This window comes from Mobula hypostoma, chromosome 20 (assembly GCF_963921235.1).
Source record: "Mobula hypostoma chromosome 20, sMobHyp1.1, whole genome shotgun sequence".
NCBI lineage: Eukaryota > Metazoa > Chordata > Chondrichthyes > Myliobatiformes > Myliobatidae > Mobula > Mobula hypostoma.
This window is the reverse complement of record NC_086116.1, coordinates 48,735,415-48,759,068: the sequence shown is the minus strand read 5'-3', so window position 1 is coordinate 48,759,068 and position 23,654 is coordinate 48,735,415. Positions and strand designations below refer to the sequence as shown.

The window sequence follows — 23,654 nt, the reverse complement described above, 5'->3', positions numbered from 1 at the left end:
TATTTTTGTTGGTGCTTGAAGAAAAACTTGCGTTGTTGTAGCATCTTTCAAGTACTTTAAAGCACTCTACATTCAATTAAATACTTTTGAAGTATTGTCACTCTTGTAATACAGGAAATGCAGCAACAAATTTATGTGTAGCAAAATCCCTCAGCAAGAATGTTTCAATGGGTGTCAGTTTTGAAAAGTAAATGTAAATAAGCACAATTATATGAATCTTCTCCGTGATGGTAAACAAAATGTCAATTAAAAGTGAACAAATCTTTGCAGTTCTAAAACAAAAAAATACAATTCTAGAAATACTGGTGTCAGGTAACATCTGTGGAGTGAAGAATAGATTTAATAATTTGGATCAATGAAGTTTAATCAGAACTAGCAACATGGAAAAAAAAAGTGTGTTCTTGGTTGCAGGGGAGAATGGTGGGAAAGAACAGATGGAATTGTGATAGGAAGGAGACCAAGGTTCAAAGTTCAAAGTACATTTATTATGCAAGTGTGTATACATTATACGGCCTTGCGATTCAGCTCCTTACAGGCAGCCACAAGACAAAGAAACCTAAAAGAATCCATATGAAAAGAAGACCATCAAACACTCAATATGCAAAGAGAAAAACAAATGGTGCAAATAATAGAAGCAAGCAAATACCATTCAGAACAAAATTGAGTCCATAGACACGAAAAGCCTAGAGCAGGCCTAGATGCTTTCTAGTTATTTGATGAGTGAAGGTAGTTAGAAAGAGAAAAGAAACAAAAGGATGCTTGGACACTATAAGATGTAGAATACAGCAATTTCTAGAAATTTATTTATTTAGAGATACATCACAGAGAATAGGCCCTTCCAGCCCTTTGAGCCATGCTGTCTAGTAACACACCAATTTAACCCTAGCCTAATCACGAGACAATATACAATGGCCAATTAAAATTTGAAACAAAGGAGAATGCCTTTGAGAAATAACCAGAAGATCAGGGTCATCCGTGAAGATTGTGATACCCAGTATTCATCTGAAACCGTAATTCAAGTAAAAAGGATCAGGGAATACTTCAAGAGACATCTTGCTGGCTTCTTGGTCATTTCAGTCATTTTTCAATAATTTTATGTTGGTTGTATAATTTGCATGCATATTTTTTATTTGAGACTGATGATATTTACTGATTTTCCCTAATCACCTTGAAAGAAAGGCTTTTAAGTATCAACCATATGAATGCAGATCTAGAAACACTTAAAAATCAGACTGGGTAAGGATGGAAAATTTCTTTTCTTTCAGGATATTGGTGAATGAGACTGAATTACACAACGATCCAGTTATGTCGTGTTCACCAGTATTTCTGTACAGTTTTTTTGTCATTCTAAATTTACAGTATTTAGTTATTTGAATTTAAATTTTCAGTTGCCGTGGTAAGAAACCAATATCTACTGATTATTAATCCACATCTCTGGATGCCAATTCTGCAGCAGCAAATTTGCCACTATATCCCAATGTGCTTGGGAAAATTATGTATCAAATGTCTGAATAATTTATGCAAAGAAATACTGGATGCAGTCATGGCTATGGCTGTTGCTATACATGCTCCGCAGATGGAATAGAAATAAAACTGCTGGGAAGCCTAAATAATTGAATTGCAAAGCAATCAGTTGGATTGTTATGTAATGTTTTCACTAAACAAAGCAAATGCAAATAATGAGAAATGTACCATGTGATGATGCTGAATGCACCCAGTTTATTATCTTTTTGTCAACTGCAATACTAATAGTCTCGAAACACTATTTAAATAAGAATCATGATCTTCTAGATCTATTTAAGTGTGGTAACATAATATTGTCCTTTTTTCAATTGTTTCGATTTGATTGTAATAACAGCTTTGCTGATTACTCAAGTTCCAGCATGTGATTACTCATGTGCAGGATGTTTGCAGCTTCCAATTCACGTTAGTTTTATCTCATTGTCAGTTAATAACCTTTATAATATTAATGCAGAAAGAGAAACAGAGACATGTGTTCTCCTCCTGGGTTCAGACTTTTTAATGATGGCCTTTAATGGTGGCCAAATTAGGGTTGGTAGACTTGTAAACTCCACTGATACATTCAAGTTTTGAAATCTCCTGCCTGTTTCAGATGATACCTCATTTGCTATGTACAATGATCCACCCTTATTTAAATATTAATAGCAGGAGTAAACAGGATTCCAATCTACCTTGATACGAGACAAACAATTTAAGGATTATGCAATAGTTATTTATTTAATTTATTGCATTTCCTTTACTATACAATAGTCAAAGACCCTCTGGTGGAGAGTCCAAACATCCAATTTAGAGTAACATGAAATACAGAGCTGAGTTTATGCTGATCATTAATCCCACATTAATCCCATGTTTTGTCTCATCAGCTCATTCACACTAGGGGCAATATACAGTCCACATGTCTTTGGGATGTGGGAGAAAGCCTACAGAGATTTCAAATCTGCCCCACAGAGGTTGTATCTATGGTGAGGATCGAGTTCTGGTCTTTGGCACAGTGAGGCAGCGTATCTACAGTGGTGGCACTGTTAAATTTTTGTTTACTGACATTCATTAATTAAGTAGTATTTGATTTACAAAGTTTTGCTATAGTGGTTATGTACCTTGAGTTTGGGTGACGGGGTGGAGATATGTTTCTACCAAAGGAGTGTAAGGCGCTCCTTCTCTCCTTCCCACTGCTAGCCTGTATGTTACCCTTGGGCAAGGTGTAACATTTGATTAGCTCCCCGTAGGGTCATGTGAAGTCATGGAAGTAGGTGGTGATGGTTGTATGAGCAGCTGGGCATATCACAAGTCCTGGTTATACAACCACTGAGACCAGGGAGGCAATCTCTGAAGAATATTGATAATTGCTGAGGTCACCCATTTTGTAAAGACACTGCCATGAAGAAGGCAATGGCAAACCACTTCTGTAGAAAAGTTTGCCAAGAACAATCATAGTCATGGAAAGACCATGATCACCCATGTCATATGACATGGCACATAATAAATGAACCCTTGATTTATGAAGGTTTTTTTGCTAGAACGAAAAGTATGCTATTGTTCATCCATAATACATTTCATAATTCTTCCATGCTATTTTATCTCTATTTATAAGTGGGCTTCATCACAATTTGTTCTACACGTCCGTCAAGCTTGCTGCAAACTGTCATCACAGAGCTATAAGCATTAATACTATACAAGATATAATTAGAGGGTGTTGCAGTGGAGCTGCAGTGACCCAAGTTCAATCCTCACCTCTGCTGCTTACTATGTGGATTTTGTATGATCTCCTTGTGATCATGGGTGTTCCCTCTGGTTGATCCAATTTCTTCGCACATCTCAAAAATGTGCCAGTTTTTAGGTTAATTTGTCATTGCGAATTGTTCCTAGATTGAGTGAGTGGTATATTTCTGGAAAGAGTTGAGGGGAATGTAGGAGGAATAACATGGAATTAGTGTCGGATTAGTGTAAATGGGTGCTTGATGGTAAGCATGGACTCAGGGCCATCAAGCATGTTTCAGTGCAGTGTGGCTCTGATTCTATTACAGAATAAAAGTGAGTGTTCAGTGGACCTCATCTATTCATTAGGTAATGTAGCATTGATAGGGTGAACAATCTTCAACAAGATGGGCAAGATAAAAGTTAGTGCCCAAAATGCTACCCTTGGAAGTGCATAGCATTCTACAAAGGACAGACATGGTATTTTTGTGAGAATGGAAAAATAATGAAACACCTGGTTGAACCATCATAATCACTGATTTTGATGATGATAAGATTTGAAAACTGTGAGGTGGTCATGTATCTTTTGAACGTTGTGAAAAGTTCCAAGGCAGTCATGGCTAGTTTGAATGTTTTAGGAGACGTGTAGACCTGCATAATATTAATCTTGTGGGGGAGGCAGATGGTACAGAATGATACCAGAGAGTGGTGGCGGCAGTAATTTTTCCCAAGGAACTGAAAGAAATGATCAAAAAGTGGCTACTGTCCTAAATATGGACTCTCTTGGAAGGAAATATTTTCATAAACGTTCGTCTCAAGGATCAGAAAACTGTTTCTAGCTTTAAAGCAGTAGAAAACCATATTGCTCTTTTCCTTGGAAACATTGCTGTAGGTGATAGCAATCTTAAATATATCTTCACCTACAATGCAGAGAACCGACAATTACAAAGGGATACTCAAAGGCAATCTTCTAGTGAGCTAATGATCTATCAGAAAACCTGGACGATAGACACACAAAATCATAGAAAGATACAGCACAAACATTAACCATCGATTTACAAAAAATCTATAAAAATTCCATTTTCTAACTCTTGTCATAATGCATCATTCCTCTGTCCTTTCATTGCACAATATGGTTCAGGGAATAATCTGAACAATAGAGCCTTGTTCATCATTGACAATGTTTTAGGGTATTTAGTTAACTTCGGACAACACTTTTTTCAAAAGTGCTTCTTCAGTTTTTTTTGTTTATGATAGACTGCTTGAAGCTGAACAGAAATATAATTTCAGACTACTTGTATCACTTAGAAATTTGGAGAAACAGGAAGTTAAATTTTATTGAATATAGTGTGTTAAATTGCATAACTGTGCTGACACTTTGCAATAGTTCAACTAAGCTAAAATATTTTGTTGATGATATTCATTTGTATGCAGTGTCTGTGGCTTCTCACTTAAGTGTCCAACAATAATCAGCCAGCATTTATGAATGCTGGAATGTTATGATGAGGTTGTATAAGGCATTGGTGAGGCCGAATCTGGAGTATTGTGTTCAGTTTTGGTCACCAAATTACAGGAAGGATATAAATAAGGTTGAAAGAGTGCAGAGAAGGTTTACAAGGATGTTGCCGGGACTTGAGAAACTCAGTTACAGAGAAAGGTTGAATAGGTTAGGACTTTATTCCCTGGAGCATAGAAGAATGAGGGGAGATTTGATAGAGATTTATAAAATTATGATGGGTATAGATAGAGTGAATGCAAGCAGGCTTTTTCCACTGAGGCAAGGGGAGAAAAAAACCAGAGGACATGGGTTAAGGGTGAGGGGGGAAAAGTTTAAAGGGAACATTAGGGGGGGCTTCTTCACACAGAGAATGGTGGGAGTATGGAATGAGCTGCCAAACGAGGTGGTAAATGCGGGTTCTTTTTTAACATTTAAGAATAAATTGGACAGATACATGGATGGGAGGTGTATGGAGGGATATGGTCCGTGTGCAGGTCAGTGGGACTAGGCAGAAAATGGTTCGGCACAGCCAAGAAGGGCCAAAAGGCCTGTTTCTGTGCTGTAGTTTCTGTGGTTTCTATGGTTAATTCCAGTTGCCCTGATACTGTTTCTCCATGACTGCAATGTCCTGGTGAAACCTTTCACCATGATCATCACTGACAACGCCAGGGTTTACAGAGAAGAAGTCTAAGTGGGAATGGAGAAAATAAATTTTTTAGTGACATGTTGCACTTCATGGTTTTGTATGCTTGAAGCATGTTGTCAACTAGCTGCATGTAGTTTGGTGCTCTGCAGTTGCCAAGAAAATTTTCAACATCCTTGAATGCTTTCCATGTGGTTTTCTCCAATCCTACCAGAAGTTCTTGGAATTGACTGTCATTGATGACCTGTTTGATTTGTGGATCAACAAAGCTGCCTTGCTGAATCTTGGCATCAGTTATTCTGGGAAACATCTGTCTCAAATATCAAAATCCTTCTCAGAAATTTATAGCCTTTTTAAAACCTTTCCTGCCATGCAGCATCTGCCTTGCCTAAGCATGTCCAGGCATGTTTGGACAAAATAGAAAACTTCTTAGCTCATATTGTGGGCAACATCTTAATTGACTTGAATTATGAATTGAAATAACAAATATAAGCTATTTCAAAAAATGGTGCATAATAGAGAAATTTCATGGTGATTTTCATGATCAGCAGCCCAAAATCCAGAAGATACATCCAAAAGTATTCAGGAAGCAAAATCTTTGTAGTTCATTGTTTGCCTCTTGTGATGATGTAATGTATGTAACAAAAAAATTATGGTTGGACTGTGTACATCAGTCCAGTAGGTTTACGAACCTGAAAACTCCCTGAAATGATATTGTCTAGTTGTGCATGAGGCTGAGTTTGATGCAATAGACCAGGATGACATGAAAGAACATAGAACATTGAACTGTATAGCACAGCAACAGGCCCTCTGACCCATATGCCAAGCTTAATTAAACTAATGCACCTTATGCCAGCTCACGGTCCACATCCCTCCATTCTCTGCAGTTTTGTGACCTATCTAATAATTCCTCAAAATATCTGCGGTATCTCTTTGTCTGACCAACATGTTATTGCATTTGTTACATTGATAGCTAGGAGGGCCATTTTGTTGAAGTGGAAGGATACGTCGGCTCCTATTTTGTCACAATGTTTCTCTCAAGTGATGCTATGTCTTAGTTTGGAGGAAATTAGAAGTCGCACCTTTGAACCTATGTTTGATTTTGAGAAAAGATGGGGTTCATTTGCTCGTTACTATCATTTGAGTTAATTGATAGATTTCCTCCACGATCTAATTGTAAATTTTTGGTACTTTTTTTTTGTTGGCGGTTGATGTTTATCTTTAGAAGCTTTTTGTATGACGCATGGCTCTGGGGTTGAACACCTAATGGTTTTTTTTTCTCACTTTTCTTCGCTTTAGTAGGGTTTTTTCCCTCTTTTTTTGGTCACCAAAATTTTTTTCAATCTTTAAAACAATTTTTTTTTCTCTTGAGACATTGTAAGTGTTGCCTACTTCGATGTACTCTTAATTTTGGATAATAATAATAAAAAGATTTGAAAAGGAAATATGTTATTAAACTAGAAAGACTGCAGAAAAGATTATCATGATTGGGGGCAGATTTTACAATTAGTCAATACTTCCTCTATCTGTGCTAAACATTCCCTAATTCAATTTAAAGTTGTTCATAGAGCACATATGTCCAAAGATAAATTAGCTCACTTTTGTTCTCATATTAATCCTTTTTGTGATAGATGTCCGGGGCAGATAGCCTCTTTAACTCATATGTTTTGGTCTTGTCCTACTCTGGAAACTTTTTGGAGAGACATTTTTAATATTATCTCCAAGGTATTGAATATAGATATCTCTCCTCATCCTATTACTACTATCTTTGGACTACCTAAAATTTCCAGTAATCTTTCTCCTTCAGCCCGTAGAATGATTGCATTTCTTACTTTAATGGCGAAAAGATGTATCTTACAACATTGGAAAGAGCTTAATGCTCCAACCACCTTTTTTTGGTTTTCTCAGACGATATTATGCTTGAATTTGGAGAAAATTAGAAGTAATCTTTATGATTCCTCACTTAAATTTGACAGACCTGGAGATCTTTTATTCAATATTTTCATTTAATGTAATTTTTTTCCTTCTCTTTTTTGCTCCATATTTATATACCCTTGTTTTTTTTTTACTGTTTTTAATGGAGGTTGGGTTTGAGGACGTGATTTTAAGTTCTTTAACTCTACTTGGTTCCAAGTTAGCCCATTGCTTTGCTTTGCTTTTAGTTAGTTGCATGGTGGGGTTTTTTGGGGTTTTTTTTTCCTTTTCTCTATTGATAGATATATATATAAATTAGTGTACTATTATGTTACCTTAGTATGTTATGTTTAAATTACATTGTTTGTATCACTTTTTTTTCTGTATTAATATCTCCTGTAATTTTATTATTCTAACAGTGTATTAGTGCCTATATGGCTTACCTTTTTGTATACTTATTCAATAAAAAGATTTAAAAAGAAAGAAAGAAAGAAAGAAAGAAAAGATTATCAGTCCAGATTATACTGGACTTGGGGCTTGAGTGGTATGGAGAGGTTGTGTAGACTACGACTTTATTCCCTGGACCTGATAGATGTCTATAAGATGATAGATGTATATCATGAAGAACATAGACAGGTGAAAGCGTTTAGTTGTTTATCCAAGGAGGAGATGCTAAAAATAAGAAGACATATATTTAAGATCAGAGGTGATAGGTTTCAAAGGGACATCAGGGGTAGCTCCTTCACATAAGTGAGGTGCTTATTTGGAACGAGCCACCAGAAAATAATGGTTGAGGCGGGCACATTGGCAACGTTGAAAAGTCATCTAGATATGTACATGGAAAGAGGGGTTGAGAAGGCTATGGGCCAATTATGAGCAGATGCATTAGCTTGCTGGGCAACACAATCAGCATGAATGAGTTCGGTGGAATACCATTCTGAATACCTCTTTAACAGTCATTCACCAAGAATGCCAACAAGCAATGAGAGTTTTACATTTTTGTAAGGAGTTGTGGAATAAAACATGGCTGGTATCTTTCCAATATTGAGAGGTGCCTAGTTGCTGTAGTAAGTAGTTGAAATGTCAGAAGGACATATAGGAGGGTTTAGGTCTTTGTTGCTCAGGACATCAAGGGCTTGAGTTATGGATCTTCAAACACAATTTTTCTCAAAGCTGAAGACTTTGATGAATCTCATATTTGATAAATTTCTTAAGAAAATGGGAAATGGTTCTCATTGTCTGGCATTATTAATGGTCTTGTACTGGACCAACATTTTTGGAGAGTGTTGTTGTACACTGAGAGAGCACGTGGGCAGACTATTTGCAGATGTTGAGTGTAAGGCCCATTGCAGACTCTGCCTCAATAGACAATTTGATGAAGGCTTGGAGCTCTTCATCCAAATCTATATGCACAAGCCCATTTGTTGTGCTGCAGGAGCCTTTCTTGACTCCGATCTGAACAGAAGTAGCCTCTGTTGTGTGTTTTTTAGTTAGGATCATGGCTTGCATCCATGATGAAGTGAATGTAAAATAAAGGTGAATTTTTAGAGGCAGACCTAAATGAACTCTACTGTCCCTCCCATTTGACAGAATAAAGGTTTTAGTGACATTGGAAAATGCCATGTATGTGCTTGAAGATGCACCCTATAATCATCTTGGGGTTTTTGTATGATGAAAATCACATCCACTCTGTCTTGGATGGACAGAGTCCACGTTATGATTCAGGAACCAGTTTCATGTTTGTGACTTAAGTTCTGATAAAGGATATTTGACTTGAAATCTTAACTTTTGTTTCTCTTTCCACATATACTGATTTGCTGAGTTTCTAGAATTTTCTGTCTTTATTTCGGATTTCTAATATCTTAATTTTAATACATATTTGCATTTATTATTGAGGAGCAAAAATAGCTCTGAAGAAAGTTAGTTACATTGAAGAGCAACCAACAATTGTTCTTGCCTTCCAGACCTATAAACTTCTAGCTTATATGTACATATTCACCAGAAAGGAAAATATACAATTGTACTGTGACAAGCTTTCTTAAGATCTTCAATATACCCATAAGAAATCTTTGGGTTTATTTATGTAAATTAAAATTCTTAAGCTTGCTTAAAGATTCAAATGCTACTTCAATCACTTCTGGCATCTATTTATTAGTTCTGCAATGTCAAAAATATGTGTCGCTGTTGACTACTATTTCTAATAAGAATTTACAAAATCTTTAGCAGTCTTGGTAAACCAATTGCAAACACTGGAAATCTAAAATTAAAAAAGTACAGGAAATGCTGGAAATACTCAACATCTGTGGGTAGAGAAACAAGTGAATGTTTCACATTGAAGAACCTACATCAGAAATCAAATAAATTACTGGTCTGTTAGCTTTAGCTGTTATTATGCTGTTGTCACTTTTTGACTACTGGAAATTATATGGGCAAATATATGGATCGTTATTGGCACAGACTTTGTGAATAAAGGCACTTTATCAATACCATAAATCACCTATAGCTGTCACTAGGCTGAATGTCATGTTGCAGTGGAGTAATTAATGCCATAGATTCTGCTGAATGTTTATGAAAAGTTTTCTTTAATGGCATGGCCAAGTTCTGTTCCTACATGTTGACTGAAAAATCTTGGTTCTTATTTCCATGCGAGGAGTGGTGCCACACACAGACTCCAATCTGTGCCTTGTAAGGCATGAAAATGCCCGACGCAGGCCTCTCATGGGGTCTGAGTCAATGTTCCCTCCCTCCCCCTTATTTCTTGAGTTCCTTCCAATTTTATTATCTGTCTCCATTGCTTTTGCCATAAAGCAACAGTGGAAAATAACCTCCAAAATTTTAAATAGAGATGAAAGACTGATTGAAGTTGGTGGGAGGAAAATAATGATAAAAAACTGCATTTAAAAATATAGATTAGGAGGGCTATCTTTTCATTTACTTTAGTGCTAAATGCACTTGTCATTTGCATTCAATGGTTAAAAATGAATAACAGATACGATTTTATTATATGACCTAGAATGAATGCCCAAAGTAAATCTGTCATATTATTATTCAGTGGGATGTTAAAATGCTAAAATGTGGGGAAACTGAAATACCTTTATTTGATGCTTGAGCAAAATGAACAGATTTTGGTTAGTTTAAAGTTGAATTGGGAGTGGTGTCAAGCAGGTATTTAATGCAATCAATCCTAGCTTGGTTAAAGTTATCCCATGACCATATTTTCCAGCAAGGTATAACATTTTAATGCTCCTTCTTCAACAAAATGTTTACCAAGTTTTAAAAATTGTCAATATAATGAAAATCTTATATATATGTGTGAAGTGGAGGGTATTGAAGACAGTAAAACAGGTTTATAGTTGTGCTGAATAAGTATCTGCAAAGTGTCTGGCATTGATTTGGTGTTGCTGGAGAGTTTGTAGTGAATGTGTTATGCAAGGAAGATAAACTAGCATAGATTAAAAAATGGAGATGAGTTGGAATCACGTCTGTGGGAAGGAAGCCAAAGTTCTGGACCAGTGAACTAGGAGAAACTCAACATCAAGACTAATGCAGAGAAAAAATGTTATCAGGACTTACAATGGAAGTGTACAAGATGTTGAACCTGTGCTGGTTACTAGTGCTTTGTGCTCAACACCTATGACTGTTCAGTGAAAGAATAACAGCAGGTTTTTGGTTCAGAGTGGGTCAGAAGCTTTTCGTTAGAGAAGCTGGAAAAAGATACAGAGACATTGAAATGTTTTATCAGACTTTACCAGATTGTTATCCTTTGTCAAAATGCAGGATCTTACATTCAGTTAAGGACACCAAGATACAATACACTTTAATCTCACAGCTTTTAACTCTGGAAAGCTTCTATTGATTTTTTTTTTAACAGCTATTTATAAGACGAGTCTATTGCTGGCAAGGTCAACATTTACGCCCATCCACATTTGCTCTTTTAGAAGGTGGCAATGAATCCCTTTTACTAATAGTTATGTCCTTTCAAAATTCTTTGAATATGATCTTTACAAGTTATGTAAGATCAAAACTATTATTCCATCTTTTGAATTTTACTTTGTTCCTTTGACACTTTTCTGTAATTGCTACTCTCATCATTTTACTCCAAACTAATGCTCAACGCAATGTAGTAGTTAATTGGGCCATCCGTTAATTGGGGGAGCCACTTACTTGGGACAACTCTTAAAAGAACAAAAAATATTTGAGAAAATAGCTGGGATTCCTTTAATTTATTTGGAACAGGAGACTGTGGCTGAACAGTTTCCAACTAGCATCAATCACATCCATTTGTGTGGCCATTAGACACAGCACTGTGCTCAAAATGAATAGTTTTTAAATACCATCTGTTGCGTGTGCTTGTGTTATGTTATCTGTTTGGACTAATGGATGCTGATTCAAAAAGCAGTGATTTTTGATAATTTTGTTTTCTATTTTGACTTAAAAAAACTTCATATCCTTGCCAACATGCCACAAAAAGATTTGACACTAACCAAAAAAAATTACCCTACTGGACCAAATTAAAAACCATCTGCCTAACACTACTCATTGTCACAATTCAGATGCAGGAAATCCAAGTGACACACACAAAATACTGGAGGAACAGGCAGCACCTATGGAAATGAATAAACATTTGATGTTTTTGAGCGAGTCCCTTCATCAAGACTGACAACGAAGGGAGAAGATGCCAAAATAAAAAGGTGGGGGGGAGGGGAAAGAGGCGAGGTGGAAGGTGATAGGTGAAGCCAGGTGGATGGGAAAGGTCATGGGCAGGAGAAGAAGAAATCTGATAGGAGAGGAGAGTAAACTACAGGAGAAAGCGAAGGAGGATGGGATCCAAGGGGAAGTGATACGAAGGTGAGAAGAGGTAAATGGTTGGAGTGGGGAATAGAGGAAGGTAGGAGGGGAATTTTTTTCTCTGGAAGGAGAAATCAATAATCATGCCGTCTTGTTGGAGGCTACCCAGATGGAATATAAGGTGTTGCTCCTCCACTCTGAGGGTGGCCTCATCTTGGCACAACAGGAGGCCAACGACTGACATGTGAGAATAGGAATGGGAATCATTGCCTGGCCGAGGTAAGTGGAGAGCCAAAATCTACAGTTGCATGCTTGATACACCTGCAAGATAAATAGTGTGAAGAATGATCATTACGTGAAGGACAACAGGGAACATCCCAAAAACGAAAGCATGAAAGTAAAAATCCAGATGTCGAGGAGGATTCAATCAATGATTTTCCATTGTAACTGGGAGAGGCGTGTGCATGTGTGTGTGTGTGTGTGTGTGTGTGTGTGTGTGTGTGTGTGTGTGTGGCGTGTGCATGTGTGTGTGTGTGTGGTGTGTGCGTGTGTGTGTGCATGTGGTGTGTGTGTGCGTGTGTGTGTGGCGTGTGCATGTGTGTGTGTGTGTATGGTGTGTGTGTGTGTGTGTGTGCGTGTGTGGTGTGTGTGCGCGCGTGCGCGCGCCAATATTATAAAAACAAGTCAGAGGAGCTAACTAAATGTTGGTCATACATAAAGATTTTAAAGCAACAGATGGTTGTATCAACGGAAATGTTGGCAGCACATTAAATTCAAGAAAGCACACAGCAAGAAGGATAGTGCTGATGCTGTAAGTGCGGAAACATGGAAGTCTACAAAACTCCCTGACTTGCCTCAAAGATTTTGTGCAGTTGATATCTACGAGGCCTATGAAACAGCCCTTTTTCATTGTAACGTTCTGAACCGTTCCCTTGGCTACAAACATGCAACACTACCAGGTTCAAAGAAAGCTACTTGCACTAGGTGTTTGCACTGATTTTGTTCATTTTGTTCATAGCTGCTTATAATGGTTAAGTCCACTGTCAGTGAATTTTAGGAATTACTACACAGTTTTAAAGTGTTGTTGTAGTATTGCTAGTGTTCTATTTTTTTCTTATTATGTTTAAATACATAATTTGTTACTCAGTTAAATGGTAGTTTTTTAATACCTTTTTAACTATTTCCATGAAACTTCAGCTCATTGGGGCAACTGTTTAATTGGGCCAAAATGTACTGGTCTCGATGAGTCCCAATTAACCGGAACCCACTGGGAGTTTCATGTCCATTGGCAATGGAAACATTCTACAGCTTTACAGATTTTTGGTTACATTTTCCAATATCAGAAGTATGATCACTGCCATGGCTGCCACCATTGTAGTGTGAGAAAGATTAAGATAATCAGACAAAAGCTAGGGCAAAGAGAAAAACAAATATATAAAAAGTCTGGCTAAAAGATCTGAATTCATGAATAACAATACAGCAATTAAGTGAGATTTTCTGTTTGTTTTTTTAAAAAATAGATACATAAAAACAACGTGTAAAAGTTTTCAATGCATGGTACAGTATCATAACAACACAAAATAATAAGGCATTCAAAGGTGTTTATTGACTAGAAAGTCTAATATCTTTAGCTGGTGTATTCTTTATTATGCTACAAACATGCAGCTTTCTAAATTACAACAAAGAATATGATACCTTACAAAGTTTCATGAGAAATGCAGCCATACAATAAGATATATAAGTATCAACTTTCTCAGTACTAATGCTGTCTTAGGAAAAGCTTATTGAAATTCCATGAATGAGGTGGAATGTGTGTAATATGAATCCTTTTATACTAAACTATACAGACTAGAACAAAGTGATTTTGACATATCTAATACCTGTATGAAATTTGGTTACACTGTATACTTATTCTATCTCATATTTAAATGACAAGCATGAAATATTTAAAACTTCAACATATCAAAGTATCCTTCTAGTTTCTTCCTCTTCTAACTTATCAGAATCATAAGGATCAAAATCTGCTGCTGCCTTTTCTTTGGGGCAACCCTCATAATATTTTTTAATGTAACGCTGCACAGTCCAGCCCTTGTATTCACTGGGCTCTGTACATTCAAGGCCTTCAAACTCCACAGTGTAGTGAACTTGCAGCCAATAGGCCAAGTAGTGGATCTCATAATCACACCTCCATCTGTTTTGGGTAAGAACTAATCTCTCGATAAAATAGAGGTGCTCCAAGACTCCATATTCAAAGTTACATAAAAGATTCCCAGATAGATCCAGTTCCTTCAGACGGAGAAGACCAACAAAGGCAGCTGAAATTGAAAAATATCATAATAGGTTTTCCTTGGAAATAATTTCATATGTTTTATTTTAAATTTAGTTTATTTTGATCATTTCATCAAACTGAAATGTGCTATCATTTTTTTCAAGACTGCCACTAAGTGGCACAAAATTTATAAGAGTGGATTCTTGTGTTTTCAGTTTATTTATATACATAGCTTACATGTTTTAGTAATATTTTTCAAATTTATCAGTGGTGGCTGGATACTTTCTTGTCTTTGTGATTTACATAAATGGAAACTATTCATAAGAATGAAAATTGTATCTCAATATTTACAATATATTTTAAACTCCAAGATGATTTTTTAGTTTGCAGGCTGTACAATTCAGTTTTTCTAAAACAGCATATTTACAATTGCATATACTGGGACTGCTCTTACCAGGATTTATGTGACCTATTGCATTGTTGCTGAGATTTAATATTTCTAATTCCTTAAATTTCATGAAATTTCTGGCATCCAATCGCTTAATTTTGTTTCTTGAAAGATCAATTTCCAGTACTTCAGCAGGTATGTTTTTGGGAACATTTTCCAAATCTGTAAATAAATGTCAAGGATAAAGTATTAATGTTAAACACATATACATGTACACAAATAGAGGAATGGAGTGAGGAAAGTGCAGCAGGTTGGGACAGGAAAGCAGGAGTGCATTGAAAAGGAAAAGGAATTAAAAGTCAGGTGATAGGGAGGAAAGGGGAAGGCAAAAGGGAACAGAAAAGAGTAGAAAAAGAATGATCAGGGAAGAAAAGAAGTGAACAAAAATAGTAGTCCCATTGATGGAAGAGTTCCAGGAGCCACTCAAGAGAAATATGTGTAGTGGGGTAATAGTAGGTGTTCTGATAAGTATTTACAAGCTTAAAAATCTGCCATTTGTTTTTGTAGGAAGTCTTCTACTTAATTTTTTTTCCAGTCCAACCTTTCTCTGTTGTATAATTCCAGCATCCTGTACATGCTGTCTTCAGGTATAGGTGCTGCCAGATTAGCAGAATACATTTTGGGCTGTGGGGCATCTTAAGATTTACTTCTCCCAACATACAGAATATTCATTTAAATAAAGACTTAAGAATTTCATGAGAACGTTGTATTTGCCAAATACTACAGTACTTATATTCTGATATGTTTGTTTGTTTGTTTGTTTATTTATTTATCCTTAGGGGCATTTCTCTCTCTGGCCCATTCAATATCTTTGTTGTCTGTTTCCTCTCATTCTCTTTGCCAGGAGGTTGTTATGCTGGATTCCAGTGATGTGGTTAGTAATATGGTATCAGAATCAGAATTAGGTTTATTATCACTGACATATGTCGTGAAATTTGTTGTTTTGTGGCAGACGTACAGTGGAAGATATAAAAATGATAATAAGCTACAAAAATAAACAGTATAAAAACAAATAATGAGTAGGTGTTCATGAGTTCATGGACCACACAGAAATCTGATGAAATATTTAGTGTGGGTCATCACTTCTTGATGAGAGCTGCTGTTGTGCTGGCTGGTGTCCATCTACTTTTATATGACAATAATGCAGGGACACTCAAAAGGTTACCCTAGTTAAATAATTTACCAAGCATTTTCTTGTGAAAACTACTCAATAGCATCTTCCTTATCATAAAGTCAATAAATTGTGTTCAAATCCTGATTTACATTTTAGTGTAGTATTAAGGAAATGTTGCACAGCCAGACGACGATTAATTAACATCTAGTTTTGAAGGATGTAATCCATTTTGACACTTAAAAAGGCAAGACATTGAGGAAAATGGGATTAATGTATATTGGGAAAAAAGGGCTTATTTTTATGTTGTCTGTTTGACTCCAAATCTGGACTGTGTGGTGGGAAGGAAAGAGGTGATGATGGTATCTAGGATTGATAGATATAAGTTGGAAGATTATTGGGATGCCAACATCATGGAACTGGCAAAGTGTCAGTGTGAAGTGGGATCTCACTGTGGGAGCTGTCAGATGGCATATAAGTAGTCTTAAGGGAAAGTATTCCTTCAAAGACAGTTCCTTGTGGACTTTACACCCCAGGTTTAAAAAGCAACTGGGGCCTGTTGGGACTTGTCTGTGGAGTGGGAGATCGCTAGGTTTATTAGTAACTTAGCAAGGGCCAATAAAAAGAAGCAAGGTATAAGAGGAGTGGCCGTTGTAGGAGTGGACTAGTGTTAGAGTGGTCAAGCTTTGCCTCAACAGACTTAGACGAGAACAGGCAGAGGCTAAGGGTGCTGATTCATTTGGAATCATTTAGTTGATTGTAGAACATAAACATAGGAAGTTAGAGCCAAAGGTATAGTAAGTGTAAGCAGGATGGTAGTTAAGGTAGTGAGATGCTCCTCTTGTAAGTAATGGGATTGCAGGGTAGCTAATGGTCTCCATGATGACTACATCTGCAGGAAATGCATCTAATTTCAGCTCCTGACAAACAAGATCAAGGAACTGGAATTTGAGCTGGATATACTCAAGAATATTCAGGAGGAGAAAACATTATAGACGAGACTTTTATTGAGGTGGTCACACCCTGAGTGCAGGCTTCAGATAGTAGATGGGTGACCACCAGGACAAGTAAGTGGAGTAAGCAGTTAGTGCAGAGTTCCTATGTGACTATTCCTCTCAGCAACAGGTATACCCTTTTGGAAACCGCTAGGGGGTGGACCTATCAGGGCACAGTAGCAGGAGCCAAGGCAGTGTCACTGTTGCTGGCTCTGAGGCTCAGCAGGGAAGGTAAAGTCAAGTAGAGTGATAGTGACAGGACACTCAATAAGTAGGGGGATGGACAGGAGATTCTGTGGTTGTGGAAGAGACGCCAGGTGGTCTGTTGCCTCTCAGGTGCAACGGTGAAAGATGTCTCAGAGTGGCTCCAGAATATTCTGAAGAGGCAGGGTGAGCAGCCAGAAATCGTGGTGCACATTGGCACCAACAACGTAGGTAAAAAAGGGAAGAGGTCCTGTGTAGGGAGTTAGGAAAGAGGGTGAAGAGCAGGACATCCAAGGTAGAATTGGGTGTTGTGTAATGAACCAGATTTGGGAGGCAGTGATCGTAATATGATGTAATTCACCCTGCAGTTTGAGAAAGAGATAAAGTCAGTTATATTCGTATTACAGTGGAGTAACAGGAATTACAGAAGTATGAGAGAGGAGCTGGCCAAAGTTGATTGGTAGACGACTCTAGCAAGGATGACAGCAGAATAGCAATGACTGGAATTTCTGGGGGCAACTTGGAAGATGCAGGATAGATACATCTCAAAAGTGAAGAAGTATTCTAAAGGGTGATTGAGGCAACCATGGGTGACAAGGGAAATTAAAGACAGCATAAAAAGGGAGGTCATATAATACAGCAACATTTAATGGAATGTTAGAAGATTGGGAAGCTTTTAAAAACCAACAGAAGGCAACTAAAAAAGCCAAAAGAAGAGAAAAGATGAAATACTGTAAATTCCGGAGTATAAGCCGACCCCCCCACCATTTTCAAGGTTAAAAAAGTGACTTTTCATGTTACCTTTGTATAAGCAGACCCCTTTTGTAGAGGTTTTTGATTTAACCAGAAAAGATCACAAGATCTCACATGCCAGTACTCAGCTATGCCGGATCCGGAACCTGGAAATTTTGTGAACCAGTACCTGCTAAGAAAATAGGCCTACACAATGTAGAGCGTTATAAGTGAATTCTTAGTAAATAAATCAGGGAGGAAAGTTTTGGATTAGGTTCCCAATGGTAAAGAATCCTCTGAAATGTAACCCCCATGAAACCATTTAGCGCCCATCATAATCTCGTTAAAACATAACACGGGGTGGTGGGATTAGTATGTGTACTCAGTATTGAGTTTGCGACCACCATGTACAAAAGATTAAAACGAATGCAATATGATGCTGGCTTCAAGCTGAAGGTTGATGATTTTGCTTAAGGAACGAATAATTCTTCAGCTGCTAAGAAGTTTAGTGTAAACGAGAAACAAGTGAGAAAGTGGAGAAAGGCAGAGGACATGCTGAGGGAAATGCCAAAGACGAAATGTGCAAACCATGGGAAGACATGTGAGTGGCCAGAACTGGAAGAAAATTTTTAGAGTGGGTAAATCACCAGTGATCGTCTGGATACATTGTTTCCAGAGAAATGATTCAAGTTCAAACACCGTGAGGTCAGCGAAAATTTCAAAGCTACGTGATTTATGAATAGACGTGATCTTGTGTTGAGACAAAAAAAAACAAAGATTGCTCAGAAGTTGCTGAGCAACCTTGAGAATAAGATTACGGCCTTCCAATCGCTTGTAATCAAGCATCAAAGGACACATTCTTACCCACTCTCACTGATTGGTAACATGGACGAGACACCAATGTTCTTTGATTTTGCTGGCAACCACACTGTCAATCATAAATACAAAATACTCTGCAGGTACTGGGGTCAAAGCAACACTGACAACACGCTGGAGGAACTCAGCAGGTCGGGCTTTACCTGCTGAGTTCCTCCAGCGTGTTGTCAGTGTTGCACTGTCAATCAGAAAGGGGAGAAAACAGTCTTTCTCAAAACAACTGGACACGAGAAGCAACATTTTACTGTCGTGTTAACGTGTATGGCTGATGGGACCAAACTACGACCAATGGTGATTTTTAAGAGGAAAACATTCCCAAAGAAAGAAAAATTCCCACGGGGTGTTGTTGTTTACGTTCAAGAACGCAGCTGGATGGACGAAGCAGGTTGCTTGAAGTGGTTAAAGAGGTGTGGCGTCGACGTCCCGAAGGTTTCAGGAAGGAAAAGTCACTACTTGTCTGGGATATGTTCAAAGTGCACTTGTCAGGTGAGACAAAAGCAGCATTGAAAGCTGAAAATACGGACATTGCAGTCATCCCCGGTGGTTTGACGTCCGTGCTCCAGCCACTAGATGTGAGTTTAAACAAACCATTCAAAGAATTCATGTGTCGACAGTGGAACGAATGGATGATGTCTGGAAATCAGTCATTCACTCCAGCGGGAAATATGGGGGCCGCATCTCTAGCTACAGTTTGCGAGTGGGTAGTGCAATCGTGAGAGGAAATGAGGGCCGAGTGCATTGTGAAGGCCTTCAAGAAGTGCAGCATCAACAATGCTTTGGATGGCACTGAAGATCATTTGCTTTGGGAAGAAGACGATGGAGATTTGGCAGCCAGTAAAGCTGCAAATGATGATGTTGAAGCAGAAATTGACAATCCTTACGATGGTATGGTGACTGTCGAAGAATGGGACACGATTTTCGGTGAGTCAGAAGATGAAGATTGTGAGAGTTTCAAGTTCTGAACATTTGACGACAACAGTGTGTACAAGTAAATTGAGAAACAGAATGTTTTGTAGATCTTTTCTTTTGTGTAGATTTCATAAGCATTTGTATTTTCTTTTGTATTTGACTCAGAAACAGCCAATAAATACAACCTGTCTTCTGTGTATTCATTTTTCCAAAGTTGGCACCCTCTGTATAAGCCGACCCCCTAATTTTAGGACTAAAATTTAAGGCCAAATTCTCGGCTTATACACTGGAATTTACAGTACGAATTTAAGCTAGCCAACACCTCATCTTCTCTAATGTGATTATATTCCATTAATTTTCCTTAAATCCTTCACCTCTAAAACCCTCTCCATTCAGATGTGAAATACTTATTTAACACCTCGCCCATCTCCTGAGACTCCAAGCAGAAAATTTCTCCATAGCTCCTTATGGGACCTAGTCTCTCCCCAGTTAACCTTTTACGATATTTATAGAGTATACTAGGATTTTCTTTATCTAATCTGCCAAAGCAATTTCATTAAAATACTGGATCATGCTCACTTTCTTGTGTTAAACCCGTATTCCTTTTATTTTCATTACTAACCCTATATTCAGATTAAGATTCCTAAAGTTCAATCATTTAATTGCATATGGTGTACTGTCTGATATTTTGTGTTGTGGGTTTGTAACTGGGCGGTACATTATACAGCATCCACACAAATGTGATTTCTCAGTTTGGCGGGGCCAAAAGCTGTTTTCCCCTAGACGAACATGAGCTGGGCAAGCCTGAGGGTTACATTGATAAGGCATTTGTCAGATCACACAAGCATTGTGAGCAGTTTTGAGCCCCTTATCTAAGGAAAGATGTCTGGCATTGGAGAGGGTCGTGAGGAGGTTTACGAGAATTATTCTGGGAATCAAAGGGCTAATGTATGAGGATCTGGACCTGTATGTACTGGAGTTTAGAATGAGAAGGAATCTCATTGAAATCTATTGAATATTGAAAGGTTTTGATAGAATGGATGTGGTGAGGATATTTACTTTAGTGGGGGAGTCTAGGATGAGATGGTACAGCCTCAGAATAGAGGAATGTTCATTTAGACAGTGGTGCCGTCCATTCCTAACCAGTTCTTGCCTTTCCAAATGTCAATAGGTTCTGGCTCTCAGAATCCCCTCCAATAACTTTCCCACCACTGATATCTATAATTTCCTTGCTTGTTCTTGCACCTCTTCTTAAAAAAAGACCCAACATTGGCCATCCTCCAGTCTTGCTGTACCTTACCCATGGCTAAATATGATGGAAATATCTCTGCCAGGGCCCCTGCAATTTCTTAACTAGCTTCCCACAGTGTCCTGGGGTACACTTGGTCATGGTTCAGGGGTTTATCCATTTTACTATCCTTTAAAACTGCCAACACCTCATCTTCTCTAATGTGATTATATTCCGTTAATTTTCCTTAAATCCTTCACCTCTAAAACCCTCTCCATTCAGATGTGAAATACTTATTTAACACCTCGCCCATCTCCTGAGACTCCGAGCAGAAAATTTCTCCATAGATCCTTATGGGACCTAGTCTCTCCCCAGTTAACCTTTTACGATATTTATAGAGTATACTAGGATTTTCTTTATCTAATCTGCCAAAGCAATTTCATTAAAATACTGGATCATGCTCACTTTCTTGTGCTAAACCCGTATTCCTTGATTCCTTTCATTTACAAAAATCCATCTGTGTTTCTTGAGTACATTCAATGCTTGAGTATTCAGAACCCTTTTTGATAGAAAATTCCAAAGATTCACAATCTCTAAAGAAGAAATTATCTTCATAACAGTCTTTAAAATCATGTCTTTAGAAAGATTATGTACCTTAAATCTAGACTTCCCAGTAAAGGGAAAAAAAAAATTATCAAAAGAGTATTCCCTTTGTTGGCATATATAAGATATTTATAAGTTATCCCATCAGATAGTAAACAAAATGAAATCTATTTGAAAAGGTTTAACTAGATATAGCCTTTTCACTTTATTGTAAAACCTTCTAATAACATTTTTTGAATTATGAATATTTTATATATGTCACATTTTACTTGGCTTTGTGCAAATTCTGTTAAAAAAAGATAATTTACTATATTTTGATAAGTAACAAATTTTTCCTATTTTCTTGTAATAATAGGCATGCTGACAAGATCATTTTAATGCCCACCCCTAATTACCCTCCTTGAACTTTTACGTGTTATGGAGGTACTCCCTCAGTCTCTAGACAAGGAGCTCCAGTATTCTAACCTAACACTACAGAAATACCAATATATTCACTAAATGTATGAGTTAAAGAGCAACTTTAAGGTAGTGCTGTTCCCATAATCCAGCTGAATCAGTGATAGAGGTTAAGTGGTGAAGACCTTGCAAAGAAGCCCTGATAATTTTTACACTACTTTTTGTAGATCCCAACAGTCATGAAATGCTAGCGATGGAGGGAATGAATGTGCATAGTGGTCAGAATGTTATTCAAGCAAGTTGCTTTGATCTGGGAATGTACAGTTTCTTACACATTGTTGTAGTTGCAATCACTCTGGCAAGTCATCCCCCTCCCACTCATGCTTCCCCTTTCATATTAATTCACCTATTTCATAGAGTCATAGAACGTTGCAGCACAGAATCAAGCCCCTTGGCCCAGCTAGTCCATGGTGAACTGTCAGTCTGCCGAGTCCCATTGACCTGCACCCAGACCATAGCCTTCCATGCACCTATCTAAATTTCTCTTAAATGTAGAAATCTGGAACCCACATCTACCACACTTTCACCACTCTGAGTGAAGAAATTCCTCCTCAAGTTCCCCTTAAACATTTCACCTTTTACCCAACTTCAATGGAGAAAGCCTGCTTGCAATTACCCTATCTATACCTCTTGTAATTTTGAATACTTCTATCAAATCTCCCTTCATTCTCCTACTCGCTAGGGAATAAGGTCCAAAACTATCCCTGCAACTCAGTTCCTCAAGTCCTAGCAAAATCCTTGTAAATTTTCTTTGCATTCTTTCAATCTTATTGACATCTTTCCCGTACATTGCCGATTGCGTCGTCTCTGATCTGGGCCGACATTTACATGCTGGGCGGCACCTAATCAATTAGCTTGTTTATTTTGGCTTTTTTCTTAAAGATGTGCTGGGTGTGTTCCGACTACCGCTGTACTGCTGCACTCTTTGCGGCCTGGAGGTTTGGGACCACTGTTATAATTGACGTATCACTACATTCATGTGAGGAAAATATGCGCTGTGTGTATAATATTAAATTCGTTAGATAAACCCCTTTAGAAATGAAATTGAGTGTATTAGCCACTTACAAGTGACTTATAGTTGACTTATCACCTATATTCTGGTCACGTTTAACACCCCATCCCCCTCGCCAGTTGGCTGGTCCACAAGAATATTGTCAATATTAAACCGGTCCGCGGTGCAAAAAAGGTTGGGGACCCCTGATTTAAACTAGCTGGCTGGCTGCTAAGGAGTTACGCCATTGATGTCCTACGTGATGAGGCCAAACTCCCTGTAGACTTGCTTAAAGTTGTAATAGAATAAGCATGATAATATAAGTACATATTTTAATGTCACATTTGCTGCATATACCCAACTTGGTTTACAGATTAGACAAAAATCACTAAACGAAGTATTACATACACCCTTGGAGGTCGACCGGGGGTGGGGAAGGGATATGGGGTTGCAGGGGGCAGGGGTGCTACCTCCCTGAAATGGTGGTGCTACCTCCCTGAAATGAGTTTTTGCAGGGTGGGATGTCTGGGTGAGGCTGACTATAGATGTTGAACAGGGCACTAACTATATGTTAAAATAGTGTTCAGGTCTAAAATCTTAATCCAGAACTTTAATGTCCGCGAGGTCTCTGTTGGAATCACATCTTTTAAAAACAGACTCAAATGTGTATTGTATCGTTGATATTCACATGAAAGCCTTGCTATTTACCTCAAGTCTCTTAAAATGATCCTCATTATAAGAATGATGATTAACTAACATCTTTTAATGTCTGA

At 37.7% G+C, this 23,654-nt stretch overlaps 2 protein-coding genes across 3 annotated transcripts in view; one reads left to right on the top strand and one right to left on the bottom strand.

The window, feature by feature from the left end:
* fbxl13 (F-box and leucine-rich repeat protein 13) overlaps positions 1-23,654 on the top strand; it is a 175,363-nt gene that overhangs the window by 54,350 nt on the left and 97,359 nt on the right.
* lrrc17 (leucine rich repeat containing 17) overlaps positions 13,630-23,654 on the bottom strand; it is a 46,311-nt gene continuing 36,286 nt past the window's right edge. For both annotated transcript variants that reach the window (XM_063072839.1, XM_063072838.1), the window contains 2 exons: positions 14,783-14,938; positions 13,630-14,374 (listed from right to left, as the gene is read on the bottom strand). In XM_063072839.1, coding sequence (XP_062928909.1) covers positions 14,022-14,374; positions 14,783-14,938 — 509 coding nt within the window. In that variant the 3' untranslated portion in view covers positions 13,630-14,021. The remainder of the gene's footprint in view (positions 14,375-14,782; positions 14,939-23,654) is intronic.